Below are 21,449 nucleotides of genomic sequence, written 5' to 3'. Positions count from 1 at the left end.
CTATGGTAAATGAGTTTTATTTTTGAGTTTGATTTTGCGTTTGCGGACTAACTCGATCGACCGCGCGCGATTTTTAAAACGGTAAAAAAAGCTCGGAGTGAGTCTTCAGCTCTGTCTCTTTATTACTCAATGGCTTTACCAATGCAGCCGCCTTGCGCTTAAGAAAAAGCACCCTGTTTGCCTGCATATCACTTGTGTTCTCGCCTTGCATGATTTATTTTCACAAACGCTAAATCAGAACACCAAAACTGTTTAGCTGAAGAACAGTAAGCGCATACAACGCACACAGAGAACGCGACAAATTGTGCACTTGCTTATGTAGAAGCGTATATACATACATATATACTTGAGCCGGCGAATGACCGCACAAAAGGGAGAGCGCGAAAGTCAACTAGAGGCGCCTATGTACATATGTACATATATGCGAGTTTGGGAGCTGTAAATTGTCAGCATACATAGGCGTTTTGCAATTGCCTAATTGTAACAAGTCACAATAATTTGGTTGCACTAGAATAATGGCAATTCCTGATTTAGTTTGCTTATAAATGTTGAGTTGCCAATATTTCTTAGAAACTGTTTCGAAATTATAGCCAAGAATTAAAGTCAAATTTGGCTTTTCACTACAGCACGTTATAATGCGTTTATAATTTGAAATTATATTAGTTTATAAGTTATTTGGCTGTGGCTCAGAATAATTGCATTGCTTCACCTAGGGGAACAACGAATGAACAAGTGGGTGAGACAAAGGAGAATATGCATTTTTATAGCAGCTGCGACAAGTGCAAGAGAGGCTTGCCAACCTTGTTTACAACGAACAGCTGTTTCACTAAATTAAAATGTACGAATTATTTTTATACCCTGAACCCATTAAATATGGGTAAACAGGGTATAATGTATTTGTGCAAATGTATGTAACAGGCAGAAGGAAGCATCTCCGACCCCATAAAGTATATACATATATTCTTGATCAGCTGTCTGTTTGTCCGTCTGTCCGTATGTATGAACGCAATGATCTCAGAACCTATAAGAGCTAGAGACTTGAAATTTTGCCCCGTTTCCAAGAAATCGATAACAATCGATATGGAAATACTGTTTTTTGAGAAAATTTAGTAAATAATAAGAGCTAGAGTCACCAAACTTGATATGCTGCTTCTAGAATAGTATAAATATATCAGTATCTTCGTCTGCATCTATAAATAGCCACGTTAGATAGCGACGGAGCCCCAAATTTAGCTGTGCTACATTTATACCATAAATGTGGATGATCGTATGATTTGCTGCATACAGGAGTAAATCACTTTGTTTAGTATTTTGTCTAACCACCGAGCGGGGTATGACAGATACCACTTTTCTGGAGTCGATGACAAAACGGATGTGTGATTTGTGATCAGTTATGAGGAGAGGGATTTTTAATAAGATAGGTGGCTGCGGGGTTAATTAGCTGTCGATGGCTTTGCTGTCGTCGAGCAACGTGTGTGACGACAATAACTCTAGTATAACGGCTGTGCAGGGGCGCATGGTAGTTTGCATTTTTAATGATGATAATAGCATAATTTATTTTACTCGTCGCTGGCTTGCCGTGATTGGTCAGTTGCTTGGCTGCGTGACTGCTGGCTTAATTGATCTCGCGATTTGCTGCGAGAACGGTCTGCCGATTGCAGACGCTTGACATCTTTTTGCAGGTACTCAAATGTTTGCAAGAGTGGGCACAAGGAGTCAGCAATGTCCTTTAGGAAGTCCGTGGTAGCAATAGCACTTACAATAGTGGGCTGCGAATCGGGACCGATAGCAAACATGTCAGTTGTTTTGACTGTGTCAAACATTTTGGCGAGTTTGTCCAAATTTACTTTTCAGACCGTAATTAGCGGTCTGATGTTTTAGGCATCTTCGCGAAGAACAGCGTGTGAATGATATGTTTGCTGCTTGAGTCCGGAAGGTTTTAGCCCGGACGTATCCCAATTTTGAAGCAAACGACGCAGTTGGGATTCTGGGGACTCTGCAAACTTCTTCAGCAAACGGCTTGATATTTATTTGTAGATGGAACTTTAGCAGGTGAATCAGAGCGTTGTGTGGTCGCAGTAGGAGCAGCTGCCATCGCAGCTTGTGATGAAGACGCCCCAGCCTACAAAGCATCGATTTGCCGTTGCAGTTTTTAAATCTGCTCTGAAACACCAGGCATACTGCTGTTGGACTCGTTCATAAAGATCAGCTATCTTAGTTTTAATGAGCGTAAATTCCAGCGAGACTTGTGCATAAGCTGTGCTATTTAGCATTAGTTTTTTGTGCAAGCGTGTGTTAGTGTCTAGCCGAGCGTTCTTGTGTGTGTGTATGCACACTTTCATATGCAAAGGACAATACGCACTGCGTATTTAGATCACTTAGCTGTTACTTATTTGGAGATCTATATTACTCCTTGCATTAATGCGCTTCTTTATTGAATTTTATAAGCAACATTGCAATTACGATTGTAGTGAGCTATGTGCTGTTATCCTTATTAGGTTTTTTTCAATAGAGTGGTTGATATGGTTGTTGAGTAGAGGCGATAAAAAGTAGTGCAGTCAGTTACCATTTTGAGTCCAATGGGGAAATTTTTTTATTTTTATTTGTATTACTTTTAATGCAAACGAGCTCGTAGCAGAGCTGCATTTTGTGTTGGTAGAAAAAGGTATTTGTGATATTATTCCAAAATTATATGTTTGCTAAGCTTGAGCTATCGCCAGCTGGATCATCTATTTTACCAGAAAATAGAGATGACATTGAGAGAAGCAAGGTATACCAATTATGTTGGGACACCAAAAATAGATGGCGTATTTCAGTGCCGCCCCTATATGTGTCCTCTTGGCCAGTTATATTCTTAATATTAGCTTTATTTGTGAAGAAGTATTATAATTGTGAAATAGTTCGTCTTCTGTCCTCTCGTCGGTCTTAGCTCTGATTGGCAACTTCTTGTCTGCTCCTCGGAATGGCCGCTTAGAGATCGGCCCGATATATATTGGCCGACAGATCGTGGCTAGGGCTGCCACACTACTCCCCCCTAGACAAGTTATAGATTGTAAGGGCGAGTCCTATGCTGCTTATCATACGTGCGAAGTGATGGAACTTTGAATCGTGGATCTCCGTCATCCACGGGACCAGCTGCGTCATTCGTGGGGACGGCTTCGTCAGCTTCTTCAATTGCCATAAATGCGGGTTTTAATCTTTCGATTCATACGGTCCTGAGTATGGAGGCTCCAACGGCTGCTTTACCGCGTCAGTCCTGACGAATACATGATAGCATTCATGTATGGCTTTGTGCAGAAAGAGTTTCGGCTTGCTGTGATGCGAAGCTGGCGTCGACCTCACCGCCTGCATGTTGGTGCGAAACTGACTGACAAACTGACATGAATGGCAGCTTAGAGATCGGCCCGATATATATTGGCCGATAGATCGTGGCTAGGGCTGCCACATATAGACACGTGCTAATGCGCGTCTTTTGGTGAAATTTTTTTTTTTTACTCTGAACCCAATAAAAATGGGTAAAAAGGTTATAATGTATTTGTGCAAATTTATGTAACAAGCAGTAAAAAGATTCTCCGACCCCATAAAGTATATATATTCTTGATGAGCATCCATAGCCAAGTTGATCTAGCCATGTCCGTCTGTCTGTCCGTCCATCTGTCCGTATATATGAACGGATCTCAGAACCTATAAGAGCTGGAGACTTGAAATTAGCTGTGGGTCCTCCTAGTGCCCGCGCAGATCGAGTTTGCTTCCGATATTCGATAACTTGCCCCGCTTTCAAGTAATCGACAAAAATCGATATCGAAATCCTGTTTTTTGAGCAATTTTGGCAAATAATATGAGCTAGAGTCACCAAACTTGACATGTAGTTTCTAGAATAGTATATATAGATCAAGTATCTTTCATTTTGTAGCAACCACCACCTCGCCGCTTGTACCTCATAGCTATAAATACCCTGAACCCATTGAAAATGGGTAAAAAGGGTATAATGTATTTGTGCAAATGTATGTAACAGGCAGAAGGAAGCATCTCCGACCCCATAAAGTATATATATTCTTGATCAGCATCAACAGCCGAGTCGATCTAGCCATGTCCGTCTGTCTGTCCGTCCGTCCGTCCAAGTTTGTTTCCTATATTCGATAACTTGTCCCGTTTCAAACGAATCGATAAAAATTGTTATCGAAATCTTGTTTTTTGTATTGATTGTATTGTTTTCTGTGATGCTATTTTAATGTGTTTTTTTATTAAGACTCAATTGTCTGTGTGGCTGTTCAGGAGAGGCGGCGGCAAGTAGTGTGGTCTGTAGCAAGTTCGAACCCTACCGAGGGAACCTTTTTTTTTTTGGCTTGTGTGGCTGTTTCGTATTGGCGGCAGCAAGTAATGCGGTCAGTTACGAGTTGGAACCCTGCCAAGGGAACTTTTTTTTTATACCCTTGTAAAGGGTATTATAATTTTTTCGTGAAATGTGTAACGCATAGAAAGAGACATCTCCGACTCCATAAAGTATATATATTCATGATCAGTATCAACAGCCGAGTCGATATAGCCATGTCCGTCTGCCCGTCAGTCTATTTCTTTGCGAACTAGTCTCTCAGTTTTCAAGCTATCTTTTTGAAACTTTGCAGAAGTCCCTCTTTCTGCTGCACGCAGTCCATATGTCAAAACCAGCTGGATCGGACCACTATATCATATAGCTGCCATAGGAACGATCGGTCGAAAATTAAGTTGTTATATGGAAAATTTGTTTGTTTTTCACGATATTTTGACCAAACTCGGCATTTATTTGTTTTACTATGTGTTCGGTCATATACCTCATATATACATTAGTCAGGGTATCAATAGCAATGTCAAAGCAGATTATGTTAAGATTATGCTAATTCTCTTCTATTTGAATGTCATAAGCACTCATACACATGTACGAAGTCTCGCTCGCTTTCGAACTCTGTAATTGCTCGGTCCCTTTAATCTTAATTTATGTTAAGAAATCAGTTCTGTAAGCATCATCATAGAAGTCAGTCGTGTTGATCATCAATTTGTAAAACCTTTATTAAAACTTCATACCATCCACACACGCCCACTTGATCCAACACTATGCTCCCCATATATATGCAAAATCCTATTAAGATCGGACCACTATATCATATAGCTGCCATAGGAACGATCAGTCGAAAATTAAGTTGTATGGAAAATTTGTTTGTTTTTCACGAAATCTTGACCAAACTCGGCATTTATGTGTTTTATTAGGCTCCTCATATAAATGCAAAATCCTATTAAGATCGGACCACTATATCATATAGCTGCCAAAGGAACGATCAGTCGAAAATAAAGTTGTTGTATGACAAAACTATAATACCCTCTGCAAGGGTATACAAAGTTTTCGGGAGCTCCCGACTAGGGAATACCCTGAACGCCTTCCCCTACCCCTACCAAAAAGAAAACTGTTTTCTCGATAGGTCTCGAACTCGTAACAGTCCACACGATTTGCAAACGCCTCTATTGAATAGCCAAACCAGCAAAAAAAAAAAAAATAGTTTCCTCGGTGTGGTTCGAACTCGCAACAGACCTCACTAATTGCCGCCGCCTATACCCAACAGCCACACCAATTATTGAGTCTTAATGAGAAAAAACGGATTAAAATAGCAGCATAGAAAACAATACAGCCGCTTTTTCCATGATTTTGATAGAACTCAATAAAGACGCGTATGAATGTGTGTGTACATGTATATAGAAATTCTTGCAATTTTCCCTAGCTGCCGCAAGCATGAGGCCATCCAAAACACGTTTTAATTGTGATTCTTATTCGATCATGATGAAATTTTCAGTAGAGCTTATTCCGCTATAGACCATTCGTATATTCTTAACAAGTAAGAGGTTCTAATCGGGAGCTCCAGACTAGGGGATACCCTGAACCCTCTTCGTCCAACACCAAATGCAGCTCGCGCTAAGCGCTCGTTTTCTTTAGTGGTAATAAAAGAAAATTAAAATAAAACGAGAAAGAAGTGCTATCTTCGGCACACCGAAGATTTAATACCCTTGCAGACCCAACCTTTTCAAAATGCTTATAGTGCTTTGCCCGTATCTAAGAAGCACAGGGAAAATAGTTAATGCCGAGTATGGATAAGATATCATGAAAAACAAAACAGGTTTCCGTACAACAACGTAATTTTCGACCGATCGTTCCTATGGCAGCTATATGCGTAGTAAAACTAATAAATACCGAGTTTGGTCAAGATATCTTGAAACACATAAAAATTTTCCATACAAAAACTTAATTTTCAACCGATCTTTCCTATGGCAGCTATATGATATAGTTGTCCGATCTTAATAGGATTTTGCATATATATGGGGAGCGTAGCAAAACTAATGAATACCGAGTTTGGTCAAGATATCTTGAAAAACATAAAAATTTTCCATACAAAAACTTAATTTTCGACCGATCGTTCCTATGGCAGCTATATGATATAGTTGCCCGATCTGAATAGAATTTTGCATATTTATGGGGAGCTTAGTAAAACTAATAAGTACCGAGTTTGGTCAAGATATCTTGAAAAACAAAAATTTTCCATACAAAAACTTAATTTTCTACCGATCGTTCCTATGGCAGCTATATGATATAGTTGTCCGATCTTAATAGGATTTTGCACATATATGGGGAACGTAGTAAAACTAATAAATACCAAGTTTAGTAAAGATAACTATATAAACAAAAATGTTTTTCATACAAGAACCTACTTTTCGACCGATCGTTCCTATGGCAGCTATATGATATAGTGGTCCGATCCAGCTGGTTTTGACATATGAACTGCGTGCAACAGAAAGGGGGACTTCTGCAAAGTTTCATAAAGATAGCTTTAAAACTGAGAGACTAGTTTGCATAGAAACAGACAGACGGACAGACGGACATGGCTATATCAACTCGGCTGTTGATACTGATCAAGAATATATATACTTTATGGGGTCGGAGATGTCTCCTTCTATGCGTTACACATTTCACGACAAAATTATAATACCCTCTGCAAGGGTATGAAAAGAATTGTTCCCTTGGCAGGGTTTGAACTCGCAACTCACCGCACCACTTGCCGCTGCCTCTACTCAACAGCCACATTCAAATTCTTGGAATTTGCGCGAGCTGTCGCTGACCCTTGGGCATCCAAAACACATTACTTTTGTGTTTCCTAACCGATCTTAATGAAATTTTCGACAGCACATCTTATTGTGCCATAGAATATTTGTGTAATCTCAAGAAGTCAAATGCACTGAAATTGTGACTTAAATTGGTGGGCAATACAAGTTGGTTTATTAAATTGATTTATAGCTTTGATGTGGTAACGGGGAGATGGCGATAGGTATAAAATGAACTTGATATATATATACTATTCTAGAAGCAACATATCAAGTTTGGTGACTCTAGCTCTTATTATTTACCCAATTTACTCAAAAAACAAGGATTTCGATATCGATGTTTATCGATTGCTTGGCAACGGAGTAAGTTATCGATTATCGGAAACAAACTCGATCTGCGCGGGCACTAGGAGGACCTACAGCTAAGTCTATCAAGTCTCTAGCTCTTATAGGTTCCTAGATCCTTGCGTTCATACATACGGACGGACGGACAGACAGACATGGCTAGACCGACTCGGCTGTTGATGTTGATCAAGAAAATGGGGTCGGAGATGCTTCCTTCTGCCTGTTACATACATTTGCACACAAACATTATACCCTTTTAAGCCATTTTCAATGGGTCCAGGGTATAATACGGTTTTTCATACCATAAGCTACTTCTAGCCGATCGTTCTTATGGCAGCTATAAGATATAGTAGTTCGATCCAGCCGGTTCCGACAGATGTACTGCGTGCAGCAGAAAGAGGGACTTCTGCAAAGTTTCATGACGATAGCTTTAGAACTGAGAGAAAAGTTCGCATAGACAGACCGACATGACTAGATAGACTTGGCTATTTATGCTGATCAAGAATATGGGGTCGGAGATGCTTCCTTCTGCCTGTTACATACATATGCACAAATACATTACACCCCTTTTACCCATTTTTAATGGATTCAGGATATTAAAATGGAAAGGTCGCTAAAATCAGCATCAAATAAAAGTAAAACATGGAAAAATATGATAAAATCGTTCGTTTTAAGAAGAATATATATATATATATATATATAGGAGTTAATATAAAATTTGAAGTTTACAGTCTATGTAGTTTCTGAGACCGACGCTTTGAAACGGACATACATGGATTGGTTAATTAAGACCGAGGTCTTGTTCCACAATGTATGTACTACATGGAGTCGAAGAATCTACTTTAAATAGATTCAGGTATATTAATTAAAAATGTTTTGGTTAATTTAAAAAAAATAAAAATTAAGAAAACCTTGTCTTCCTAAGGGTTTTATATTATGTTACAACAAAATCATAAGCAATACCATACAACAATAAACATTTATTTTCAGCTCAAACGGAATGCAGTTTTGGTTCCCAGAAATCGTTAACCGATCATCCAACAAAGAAAATCAAAATTCCACAGTTTGTCAAATATTGGACAGTTCCTATGTTGAACAAAATAGTTCAACGAATAGCACTGTGGTAAGTAACCAACTATACCCTACCCATTTAACGATTTTACATATTTTATTTTACTTTTAGATCTGCTCCGATTCAATATCAACTAAAACATATATTGATAATATGATTGTTGGAACAGCGTTTTTATTAGGTTTCTCAATACAAGGCACTCTATTGAATCCTCTTGGTCGTAAAAACGTTTTGTTGGCCGCTCTCGTATTTTCTATTACCAGTGGAATCTTACTGCACTTTGTTTCCAACCCCATCGCTGTACTAGTTCTATTTTGCCTTTACATCCTGTTGCCCGGATTATCAATATCCATTATGTTAGGTGCAGTCGTTGATTTGGTACCAACAAATTTAAGGTAAGAAACAAGAAAAATATAAAATTATCAATCAATACAAATAAGAATAATTAACAAAATGGTTATCTTCGGATATGAAATGTCAGAGGTCATTTTGTCATGAAATGTGTGAGAAAGCCGCTATTTGCCTGTTTTCTTCACACCGCTGTACCCTTTTTATAAATTTTCAATGGTTTAACGGTATAAATATCAAGAGTGCTCTAGTCGGGAGTGACGGGCTGGATATGCCCTGAACCAAAGACTATATAAATTACATTTATAAAGTATTTATATTGCCTTAAGGGGTTATTGGGTTAAGGCAAACCCAGCTCAAATTTCAGCTTTAACTTTCTGGCTTGAGGCTCACTTTATGCAGCGGTGTGCTTCTTCTTCTACTCTTATCTCGGCAATGAAAACGCGTTCTTTATTATCTTCTGCGTGTATTTACTAAAGTCCCTTCAACAATGAGTTTCTTCAGTCCGTCGGAGCGGTCTCAAAAAAAAAAAAAAAACAAAAGCTAGAGTCTTGAAATTATAAATATATACTTGTTATCACTCAGAGTATTATATACCCTGAACCCATTGAAAATGGGTAAAAAGGGTATAATGTTTTTGTGCAAATGTATGTAACAGGCAGAAGGAAGCATCTCTGAACGCAAGCATCTCAGAACCTATAAGAGCTAGAGACTTGAGCTGTATTTTAGCTGTAGGTCCTCCTAGTCCATGCGCAGATCGAGTTTGTTTTCGATATTCGATAACTTGCCCCATTTCCCAGTAATCGATGAAAATCTATATAGAAATCCTGTTTTTTAAGATTTTGGTAAATAATTACAGCTAGAGTCACCAAATTTGACATGTAGCTTCTAGAATAGTATATATATATGTATTTATATATATATACTATATATATATATATTTATATATATATATATATATATATATATATATATATATATATATATGATATATATATATCAAGTATCTCTCATTTCATACCAATCGCAACCTCCCCGCTACCACCACAAAGCTATAAATCATGCTAGCAAACCAACTTGTATTGCCTACTAATTGCCACAATTTAAATGCAATTGTCATTTTGAGAATATACGATTTTTTTAAAGTATTATACAATAAGATCTAATGCTGAATTTCATCAAGATTGGTTGAGAAACACAAAAGTTATGTGCGCACGTGTTAGCAGAAGCTAGCGCAAATACTAAGTATTTCTGTATACATGTACACACACACATTCATGCGCGTCTGCTTTGAATTCTGTCAACAGCATTGCAGTTGCGATTGTATTGTTTTCTCTGCTGCTATTCGTTTTTTTCTCATTAAGACTTAATTGTTGGTGTGGCTATCGAGTAGAGGCAGCAGAAAGCAGCGCGATCAGTTACGAGTTCGAACCCTACCGAGGGAACTATTTTTTATTTTTTTGGCTGGTGTGGCTATATGAGGGTATGATACTCAGGGTATCTTCAAATCAGTCACTCCCAGCATATTCATTTATGTATATTTCATGTATACTTTTATCATCAGATATGGAAAATAAATCATTTTTCTTTTATTTTAGAGGAAAAGCTGTTAGTTTGTGCATGTCATTAGGACGACTTGGTACTATTGCAGCAACTAATCTAATTGGTGTAATGTTACACCCGTATTGCAACACAACTTTTTCATTGTTTACCTTTGTTCTTTTTGGTAAGTACTAAAAATGTTCCACTCTTATAGCGTCTCTTATACGATACATAATCTAATGATAACAAGAAAGTAAAGGTTTCTTCGCGATAGCCTCGAGTTATATATCAGATGCAAGGTATAACTTAATATTTCACAGTGTATTCATTAAAAAATTCGATATCTTATAAAACGATTGACTGATCGTTCCTGTGGCAGCTATATGATATAGTGGTCCGATCTTAATAGGATTTTGCATATATATGAGGAGCACAATAAAAAAAAAATGCCGAGTTTCGTCTAGATATCTTCATAAACAAAAAAGTTTTTCATACAAGAACCTACTTTTCGACCGATCGTTCCTTTGGCAGCTATATGATATAGTAGTCCAATGTAAATAAGATTTTGCTTAAATGTAGGGAGCATAATGAAAGCTATAAATGCCGAGCTTGGATATCTAGATATCTAGAAAAACAAAATAGTTTTCCATACAACGACTTTATTTTATGATATAGTGGTCCGATTCAGCTGGTTCCGACATATGTACTGCGTACAAAAGAAAATAGGATTCTGCAAAGTTTCATGACGATAGCTTTAAAACTGAGAGACAAGTTCGCTTGGCTAGACTTGGCTATTGATACTGATTAAGAATATATAAACTTTATGGGGTCGGAGATGTCTCCTTCTATGCGTTACACATTTCACGACAAAATTATAATACCCTCTGCATGGGTATAACCAAAGACAATATAAACACTTAGATGAGTAACGCCCATACATTTGCATGCGACGAAAAATTGCATGCTTGGCTTTTGAGTTTTCGCACGACATGCCTGCCGACGGCTGTTCGTTCAGACGAACGAATGCCGAAGTCGCGGCTTGCTGATGCGCTGACACGAGCAACGAAGTTAGTCACCAGCCTGCCTTTTAGCAAGGCTAGTCGATGGTGCTTTGCGTCGCTTCGTTTTCGAAGTACATTGAGCGAAAAGTTTTAAACTTATGATCGACGCAAAGAACTTCTGCTTTATCCATGAAATGCATGCTTTATTTAAATGATACATTACCCTAGATACTAACGATAAATTGTACAGGAAAATTTAGGAATAAAATAATTTTTTATAAAGCGCATCATCTGCAATAACTACGTTATGAAAATGATTGATTTTACTTTTGTTTTTGGACAGTGTATGCTCGAGAGAAGTTCTTATGTCAGCCAATGGCGTGCAAGCACCTACATATATTTGTATGTGTGAATTATGCATGCATAGCTACATCAAAATACATGTGTATACATATGTGTTTTTATTCACTGCTCTAGCTTTGGCTGGCAAAGAAATAAATTTGTTAGTTTTCTAGGGCGGATCATGCACGACCTATCCCAAATTTGTCTTCACATATGAATGCCTGTTGTGTACTGGGATTTTTAAAGTCGATACAAATATTTATATAATTTCTTTAAATTAACTTATTAATTAAATGAATATTATAGCTGCAGACGTATTTAATTTACCCTATTTGTATTTTTTTATATAAAAATAATAATAAATAATTAATCATTTATTTTAAAGAAATTATATAAATATTTGCATCGACTTTAAAAACAGATTTTCTACCTAGCCAACCTCAGTACACAACATGCATTCGAATGTACGAATTTGGGATAGGTGTTAGATTAGGTGTTGTTAGAAAACTAACAAAATGTATTTCTTTGCCAGCTAAAGCCAGAGCTGTGAATAACAACGCATTAAAATATGCTGCTATGTATGTATACTAACACACATACAAACATAATTGCTTGCACGGCTCTCATACAGCCGAAGCTCAGAGTACATTCTATTTTTAGCTTTTCGCTCTTTCGGCTGTGAAGGCGCAATGATACTGATTTCGATTTCGTTCTCAAATTTCAAAAAAGCAAGTTACCTTCTCGATTGCCAGATTATCTGAAAGGCTTAACACCTTTAGACGAAAGGCTTATCTCCCCACACCTTCCCTTAATGATCAATGATGATAATGATCAATAAGTCTTTAGGATATGGTCGACAAAATGCAATTAAAGGAACAATAGTCAATGTACTAATTCTTGTGGCCACTGTTACTACGTCCCTTCCGAGGCCGTTTAATGAAACTGAGATTCATCTTAAGGGATGGATTATAGCCAATTCCATGATTTCATGGCTGAAACCATTAGGCCCTCTAAAGTTGCTGATGCAATCAAATTTTAAGCTAGCACCGAGCTTCGAAGAAAGCATCAAATTAGTTTTTTTTTTTTTTATAAATATTCTTAGTATTTAATCAAAAATAGCATAAATTTTCGGGGGACTCTGGGGCGTCTCGTATGTCGAGGTTGGAGGAGGTCCTTGAACGATCTTCTCTTGAGCCTCCTGACTACACACCTTCCAGCGAGGTCTCTTGCTACCCGGTTGCAGTGTCCCTGCAAGCGTTCGTTGTACCGGTTGGCGAATGCTCCGACTTGGCTATCGACATTTAAGTTTTCTGTGCAAGGTAGAATTTCTGACGTACACGTCAGCACCGGCCATTTGGTGCAAGGCTCAGTTTTTGACTGTCTGAATCCGTCTTCTATTTGTCGGAGATGCAATGCCCCAAACCTTGATACCGTATCTCTAAGTTGGCGCCACCACGTCGTTGTAAAGTGCCCGTGTGCAGCGAAGTGGCAGTGGACTGTTGGGGCTTAGTAGCCAGTTGGCCTTGGCCATCTTAAAGCGGCACTGCTTGAGAAGGCCGTCGATGTGCACCAGAAAGCTAAGCCTCTTATCCAGTACAATTCAAGGGTACTTGGCGCTTGAAGGGTGAAGGGGGCTGCGTAGTGTAGTTAACCGCCTGGCACTTCGAGGCATTGAGCTTGATGTTCCACCTGCGTGCGCAGCTCTCAAGCAAATGGATGTATTCCTGAGCCTCGTCAGTGGCTTCGTACTCGCAGTGGGCGGAGTAAAATATTCGGCAAATGTGGCCATCAGGTGTTTGCCAGGGGTGGCAAATCGTGTAGGTCATCCGGAGTGGGGATGTCTGCCGTGTGCAAATTGTAGAGAAAGGGGCTCAAAGCGCTGCCTTGAGGGACATCAAATTAGTGTTAACGAACTTCGTGGTTGTCCTCGTTTTCATCTGACGAACTTCCATCAGTGGCTCAACACCGCATTCCATCTTTTCCTTACCAGTTAATCAATCTGGTTCTGATTTGAGGGCTTTAAGCAAGGATTTAGTAAATACTTTGCATTCAGGGTTAATAGACCTCAAGCTTATTAATATAGATGAAATATCCATGGGAGGCTCCAAAATATTTTTCCAGTTGGACTCCCGTTTAAAAGAAATTTGTAAATATACTTTTCCATTGGGTGGTATTTGTGTCATAGTTTTCTGGAATCTACGACATTTATTGTGCTCCAAACTCTCAACTCTAATGATCCCTACAGTGCAATTTATGCTTCATTGCTGGGAGACGTTTTCAAGTATTTTGAGCCCACAAAAATCATGCGACAACGGGAGTGCCAATAGTTTGCTTCTGCTTTAAATAGTATGGCATCGGGAAACATGACAGCCGATGGTATTATTCTTGTCCGATCCCGTATTTCTCAGCAATCGGATGTTTCCGATGATGCCACTCATCTTTTTTTTTTGTTTTTATTTTATATTTATTTTTATTGAGTATGCGAGGAATCGGCCAGCAATATTGGCCATAACAAGGCAGGTAGGGTTAGTGTTGAGGCCACACCTTGTCAAATGGACAAGGTTTTAAACTCATCTTATTAAGCCATACAAGTGCGGCGACAGATAGTTATAACACAATAAAGCTAAACTCAATTCCGATTGATCATTTTATTTCTACCGCTGATGATTTTATTAAAGCAACACATTTAACTGCGGCTTGTAGACAGATAATTTTACAAGCCGTTAGTAGCTTTAGGTCGTCCGAAACACAGGGATTGTATATGTCTCTTCTTCTAATAATCACTACCAAATATATGATTGCGGTCAATGTATATACTAGGGTTGAATTAGGTAATGGTGCAACAGGCATGTTAATACAAATAGATTTTGATGCATCCAGCACTCCACGGATGACATTTTCAGTTGATACAGGTGTACTTGTTTGCTCAAAGTGTACCCATTGAACAGAAGTTTTCGAGACCCCAATTCAGAAGTAAGTTACAAGTTTTCGATATAGAAGAATTGAGCGGGTTTATATTGACCGTAGGCAGTTTATTAAATAGTATAAATATATATATGTATATCAAGTATCTCTTATTTTATAGCTGTAGCCGCCTCCCCGCCTACAGCTCTAAATTAAGTAAATAAACCAATTATTGCTACCCACTAATTTAAGCCACATTTTAAACGCAGCTGACTTTTCGAGAATATACGAATATTCTACAGCAAAATAAGTTCTTCTGTTGAAATTCCATTAAGTTCGGTTAAAAAACACAAAAGAAAATGTGTTTTTGCTGCCCACGTGATTTGATTCAGCTAGCGCAAAATGTAAGAATTTCTATATACATGTATACATGCTTTGAATTCTATCATCAGCATTGCAATTGCGATTGTACATATTGTTTTCTGTGCTGCTATTTTAATTCGTTTTTTTCTCATTAAAACTCAATGATTAGTGTGGCTGTTGGGTAGAGGCGGCGGCAAGTAGTGTGGTCTGTTGCGAGTTCGAACCCTACCAAGGAAACAATTTTTTATTTTTTTTGGCTGGAGTGGCTGTTGAGTACAGACAGCGGCAAGTAGTGCGGCTAGTTGCGAGTTCGAACCCTGCCAAGGGAACTATTTTTTATACCCTGAACCCATTAAAAATGGGTAAAAAGGGTATAATGCATTTGTGCAAATGCAGAAGAAAACATCTCCGACCCTATTAAGTATATATATTCTTGATCAGCATCAATAGCCGAGTCGATCTAGCCATGTCCGTCTGACTGTCCGACCAGTCCGACCGTCTGTCCGTATGTATGAACGCAATGATCTCAGAACCTATAAGAGCTAGAGACGTTTTTGAAGTTTTAGCTGTAGGTCCTCCTAGTGCTCGCGCAATCGATAAAAATCGATAGCGAAATCCTATTTTTTGAGCAATTTCGGTAAATAATAAGAGCTAGAGTCACCAAACTTGACATGTAGCTTCTAGAATAGTATACATACATACATATATCAAGTATCTTTCATTTTATAGCTATCACCACCTCCCCGCTACTATCTCATAGCTAAAAATTAAGTAAATAAATAAATTTTTGCTGCCCACCAATATAAGCCACAATTTAAATGAAATTGTCATTTTAAATAAGATAAATAAATAAGATCTAAAGCTTCAAATTTCATCAAGATAGGTTAAGAAACACAAAAGAAAATATGTTTTGGCTGCCCACGTGTTTGCGGCAGCAAGCGCAAATTCCAAGAATTTCTGAATACGTGTACACACACACATTCATGTGCCTCTGCTTTGAATTCTATCAACAGCATTGTTATTGCGATTGTATTGTTTTCTGTGCTGCTATTTTAATTCGTTTTCTTCTCATTAATACTCAATTATTGGTGTTGCTGGTGAGTAGAGGCGGCGACAAATAGAGCGGCCTTTATCTTTATTACTACTAAAGCAAACGAGCGCGTAGCGCGGGCTACATTTGGTGTAGGAAGAAGAGGGTTCAGGATATCCGCCGTGCATGATAACTTTTTGGGCTTGCCAATTACACACACTTACACACTTTTCTTCTTTGAAGTTTTTGCGCTTCTGAATTTCGAGCTCTAGGCACACACACATACACACAAATTTGTGCGAATGAGCCGATCAAGGGTTTGTCGTGAGACAGAGATATTCTCAGCAATGGGTTCGTAAATTTGGACGACGGGCACGGTCTTAGTTTTTTTTTTGGCTTGCCTGCGGTGGGCTTGCCGCCGCAAAAAGCACAAATGTGTGAACAGTTAACGACAGTTGATTTTTCTGTCTTTTCTTAGAATTCTTCGACAAGCCGTCGATGATTCACCCTTGCAGGAATACGACTTTGTTTTTTTTTTTTTTTTGAGTTTAAGCAAAATAAGTCCCACAGTAAACTAAAAGATTAGAATATAAAACATAAATATTTCATTTAGGTCATTTAAGTTTTTATTAAATAAAAATAGATCAGATTCTTCTCATTATGCCGGACTGGACAAAAAATACATAATAGAATTTGAATGTGTGTGCCTTTTGCTACAGGCACTAAAGGCACACAATTGAAGAAAAAATCTCTGGCTCGTGACAATCGCCGTGATCTACTTGTGCGCACATCTACACCAAAGACAATATAAACACTATTGTTTTTATCCACACAATACAAACATATGTATGCTTGAAGATATCGGGGTTTTTGAGAAGCTATGCAGAGAGAACATATGTACATATATTAAGAAATAGCATCAGCCGCAGCGACGTTGTGCGCTGAACGAGATGCTGCTTCAAACTGAAAGTTTGGCACGATTTGTCGGTTCTGAGATCCTTGCGTTCATACATACGTACAGACGGACGGACGGACGGACGGACGGACAGACGGAAATGGCTAGATCGACTCGGGGCCAGAATATATATACTTTATGGGGTCGGAGAAGCATCCTTCTGCCTGTTACATACATTTGCACAAATACCTTATAACCTTTTTACCCTTTTTTAAAGGGTTCAGGGTATAAAAATTAAAATATAAATATTTTATTTAGGTCATTTAAGTTTTTATCAACTAAAAATAGATCAGATTCTTCTCATTATGCTTTTGATAATACACGAATATTCTATAGTACAATAAGATGTACTGTCGAAAATTTCATCAAGATCGGTTAAGAAACACAAATATGATTAAAGTAAACGTCTTTTGACTTTTCTCTTATCATCGGCAATAAGCGCAAGTTTCAAGAATTTCTGTATACATGTACACATACACATATTCATGCGCGTCTGCTTTGAATTCTATCAACAGCATTGCAATTGCGATTGTATTGTTTTCTGTGCTGCTATTAAGATTGGTTTTTTTCTCAATGAGACTCAATTATTGGTGTGGCTCTTGAGTAGAGGCGGCGGCAAGTGGTGCGGTTAGTTGCGAGTTCGAACCCTGCTGCTAAGGGAACAATTTTTTTTTTGTAATATTTCTTTGTTACTACTTAAGCAAACGACCGCTAAGCGCGAGCTGCATTTGGTGTTGGAAGAAGAGGGTTCAGGGTATCCCCTAGTCGGGAGGTCCCGACTAGAACCTCTTGCTTATACATTTTATATTTAACCCCCACCTCCCCGCTACTATCTCATAGCTTTAAATCAAGTAAAAACACCAATTTATGCTGTCCGCCAATATAAGCCACAATTAAATGCAATTCACTTTTTGAGAATACACAACTACAATACAAACGAGATACAAAAGATCGGTTAAGAAACACAAATATGATTAAAGAAACCGTGTTTTGACTCTTCTCCTATCAGCGGCAGCAAGCGCAAATTCCAAGAATTTCTGTATACATGTACACACAAACATTCATGCGCGTATGCTTTGAAAACTATCAACAGCATTTCAATTGCGATTGTATTGTTTTCTGTGCTGTTATTTTAATTCGGTTTTTACTCATTAAGACTCAATTATTGGTGTGGCTTTTGGGTAAAGGCGGCTGCAAGAAGTGCGGCCTGTGGTGAGTACGAAACCTACCGGGGTAACTATTTTTTTTTTTAATTTATCTTTATTAGTACTAAAGCGGACGAGCGCGTTGGTGTCGGAATAAGAGGGTTCAGGGTATCTCCTAGTCGGAAGTTCCCGACTAGAACCTCTCACTTGTTGAACATGTTCACTTATGTGAAAGTGTATTAAGTTTTGCCTTCTTTATCAATGTCCATTACAATGTTTAAAAAGGAAAACCTTATTAAGTTTGTCTAAAAGAACTGTTTTATGGGCGTAACATGCATCATTTCTATCAAACAATGATGCATAAACACTTTCTTTAGTAAACTTTATAAATTGCACTATAATACATTTTATAATGCTGATTTGCATTCTTCTTATTAGTAGTAAATATATTTTCAAAAACCATTATGTGAATTTTGCTCACATTAGAAAATATAAAACATGGTGCTTTTAATTTTTCCAAAAGACGTGTCGTTTGAGTAATTTTTTTCTGATATAAAATATTCTGAAGGAGATGTTAAAAATTCACTATTTATAAAAAGGTACGTTTCGCATTTATCGCAATTTGATCCCTTTACAATATAGCCTACAAAATATCTACTTAATGTCAACTCAATTGGTATAGCATTGTACAACATATTGTCCTTATGTTCGTCAGAATAGGTTTCATTACCTTTCACAATTTGTGGCAATGACTTTAAAAATTCTTCTTGAATTACCTTACCTCATTATTTTCGCAAGGGTCTTATATTATTGAATCGAATTCAACAGGCAGCATAACATCATCATCGGACTCGCAATTCGATTTTTTGGTAAAATGAAAAATGTATAGCGAAATAAACTTTGCTAAATTGATGTTGAATTCATTAACTTATGAATTTCTGCAGTTTCCACCTTTGGCTCGAACAGAAGCAAATATATTTTCAAGTGGATCTTGGTTGATTGTTAAAAAGGGAAAAATTCGCAGGATTTGCTTTAAAAAGGTCTTCGACAAGTCCGAAAAAAGCCTCAGTAATTGGGAGTAAGCCATCAATACAAAATGTCAAATTGCCCTGATACCTTATATTTCCTAAGTATACCTGCATTTCTTTTAATTTTTTCCAAACTATATTTTCTTTTTGCAGTGCACATTTCTTGGGGTTGTTGTCATTTAAAACTCTGCTATTCAGGCAATCAAAGTAGTCAATAACTTTTTCAACAAAAGTAGCGGTTGCGTCAGTCACTTCGGGACTGCTTCGTTGCAATTGCCTGTTTTTATTACAAGCTCTAATAGCCGCTGCTACGGTGTGACTGAAAATTTAGAGCCCACAGGTCGACATACTTTACTCAGGATACATCCTTTTTATTCCCTTACAGAGGGTATTATATTTTTGTCGTGAAATATGTAATGTATAGAAGGAGACATCTCCGACCCCATTAAGTATATAAATTCATGATCACTATCAACAGCCGAGTCAATATAACCATGTGCGTCTGTCAGGCTGTCCGTTTAGCTGTTTCTATGCAAACGGCAGGATCAGATCACCCGGCATTTGGTAGTTTCACATGGTCCTTGCATATGAGCTAAAAATGATCAACATCGAACCACTATATCCTATAGTTGTCATAGGGCGATCGGTCGAAAATTAATAAAGATTAACTTTCTTACTTATAAAGATAAGTTGAGGAAACTGAGCATTAATTGGTTCCTTCCATATAAGCCTATCAAAATCGGACCAACGTCAATTTATTTAGGGTATTTAATTTGCGGCGTGAAGAAAATAGTTGTTCTTTCTTGTTCCGACAGTTTGAATGTCTACTTATTCATGAAGTGAACACCACTTGCTTATTAATTTATTTTTTATTTGTATCCTATAAGTGCCGCATATCTTAACTGTAGTTAATAATTTTTCTAACTCATATAACGTTTACAAATACATATAAACTTTTTTCCTTTCTTTCTACAATTTTTATTCCAGTTTGTATTGTGATTGTGTTTCGTCTACCAATAAGGAATTCTGCATAAGCCGCTTAAGTTAAGAGTAACCGAAAAATGTGGATACTGATAAAATTGCGCTTGCATTAAAGAAAATACTTCGAAATTATAAAATGTTGCCAAAACGACGAATTAATTGGCTCTATTGTATATATGCATATGTTGTCTCAAATTGTATTTTAATATTGGATCTTAACCAATAATACAACCAGATGATATTTAACTAAACAACAGTACGGATGGGGGTTCGCTAAATAATCCGTCTTAATTTGGCGTCCTGTACGGAAAACGAAACCCAAACTGCGATGATTAGTATATAATAAGTGTTTGGTAATTAACTGTATAATGGATCCAAAAGTCGTCGTCTGTTGAAGCTAGAACCTGACGGTATTCTATAATTGTTGAGGCATTGCATTTAGTTAATTATTACAAAATTAAGATTAATTTAAGTTTTATTTACTTTTTTGATATTTGAATTTAATTGTTATATTGTGTTAAATATGCACTACCTTTAAAAACCACAGTGTGTTCATCAACACAGTCCGCCTGTCCTCTTTATGACCAATGTACTTAAGTGTACCTAAATAATATTTTGCTTGTGCCGAAAGGCACTCTGTACTCAAGTGCCTTAATGTGCAACATTTTTGGGGTCCACAGGTCGACATACTTTACACTGGATGCATCCTTTTTATACCCTTGCAGAGGGTATTATGTTTTTGTCGTGAAATGTGTAACGCATCTCCGACCCCATAAAGTATATATGTATATTCATGATCAGTATCAACAGCCGAGTCGATATAGCCATGTCCGTCTGTCCATCTGTCTGTTTCTATGCGAACTAGTCTCTCAGTTTTAAAGTTATCTTTATGAAACTTTGCAGAAGTGCGTCTTTCTGTTGCACGCAGTACATACGTCGAAACCAGCTGGATCGGACCACTATATCATATAGCTGCCATAGGAACGACCGCTCGAAGATTAAGTTGTTGCATGGAAAATTGTTTTGTTTTTCAAGAAATTTTGACCAAACTCGGAATTTATTAGTTTTACTATGCTTCCTCCATTTAAGCAAAATATTATTTATAGCGGACCTTACTCGGCATAAACTACTTTTCCTGTGCTCCTTAGATACGGGCAAAGCACTATGAGGTTTATGAAAAGGTTAGCTCTGCAAGGGTATTAAATTTTCTGCGGAAATTTTGTTTGCTTTATTTCAATCTTACTGTTATTGTGGGAAGAATGTCAATTACA

At 37.6% G+C, this 21,449-nt stretch overlaps 1 protein-coding gene across 1 annotated transcript in view; it reads left to right on the top strand.

The window, feature by feature from the left end:
- LOC135430029 (uncharacterized) overlaps positions 1 to 20,329 on the top strand; it is a 49,133-nt gene extending 28,804 nt beyond the window's left edge. Inside the window, exons 2-5 of the mRNA XM_064684587.1 lie at positions 8,458 to 8,590; positions 8,651 to 8,934; positions 10,486 to 10,613; positions 20,185 to 20,329. Coding sequence (XP_064540657.1) covers positions 8,458 to 8,590; positions 8,651 to 8,934; positions 10,486 to 10,613; positions 20,185 to 20,231 — 592 coding nt within the window. The 3' untranslated portion in view covers positions 20,232 to 20,329. The remainder of the gene's footprint in view (positions 1 to 8,457; positions 8,591 to 8,650; positions 8,935 to 10,485; positions 10,614 to 20,184) is intronic.
- The last annotated feature ends 1,120 nt before the right edge of the window (positions 20,330 to 21,449 follow it).

This window comes from Drosophila montana, unplaced genomic scaffold, assembly GCF_035044405.1.
Source record: "Drosophila montana isolate Dmon_TW-CO22-7 unplaced genomic scaffold, ASM3504440v1 contig_2794_1, whole genome shotgun sequence".
NCBI lineage: Eukaryota > Metazoa > Arthropoda > Insecta > Diptera > Drosophilidae > Drosophila > Drosophila montana.
Note: the sequence above shows the minus strand (reverse complement) of the source record. Positions and strands in the feature narration are given on the sequence as shown.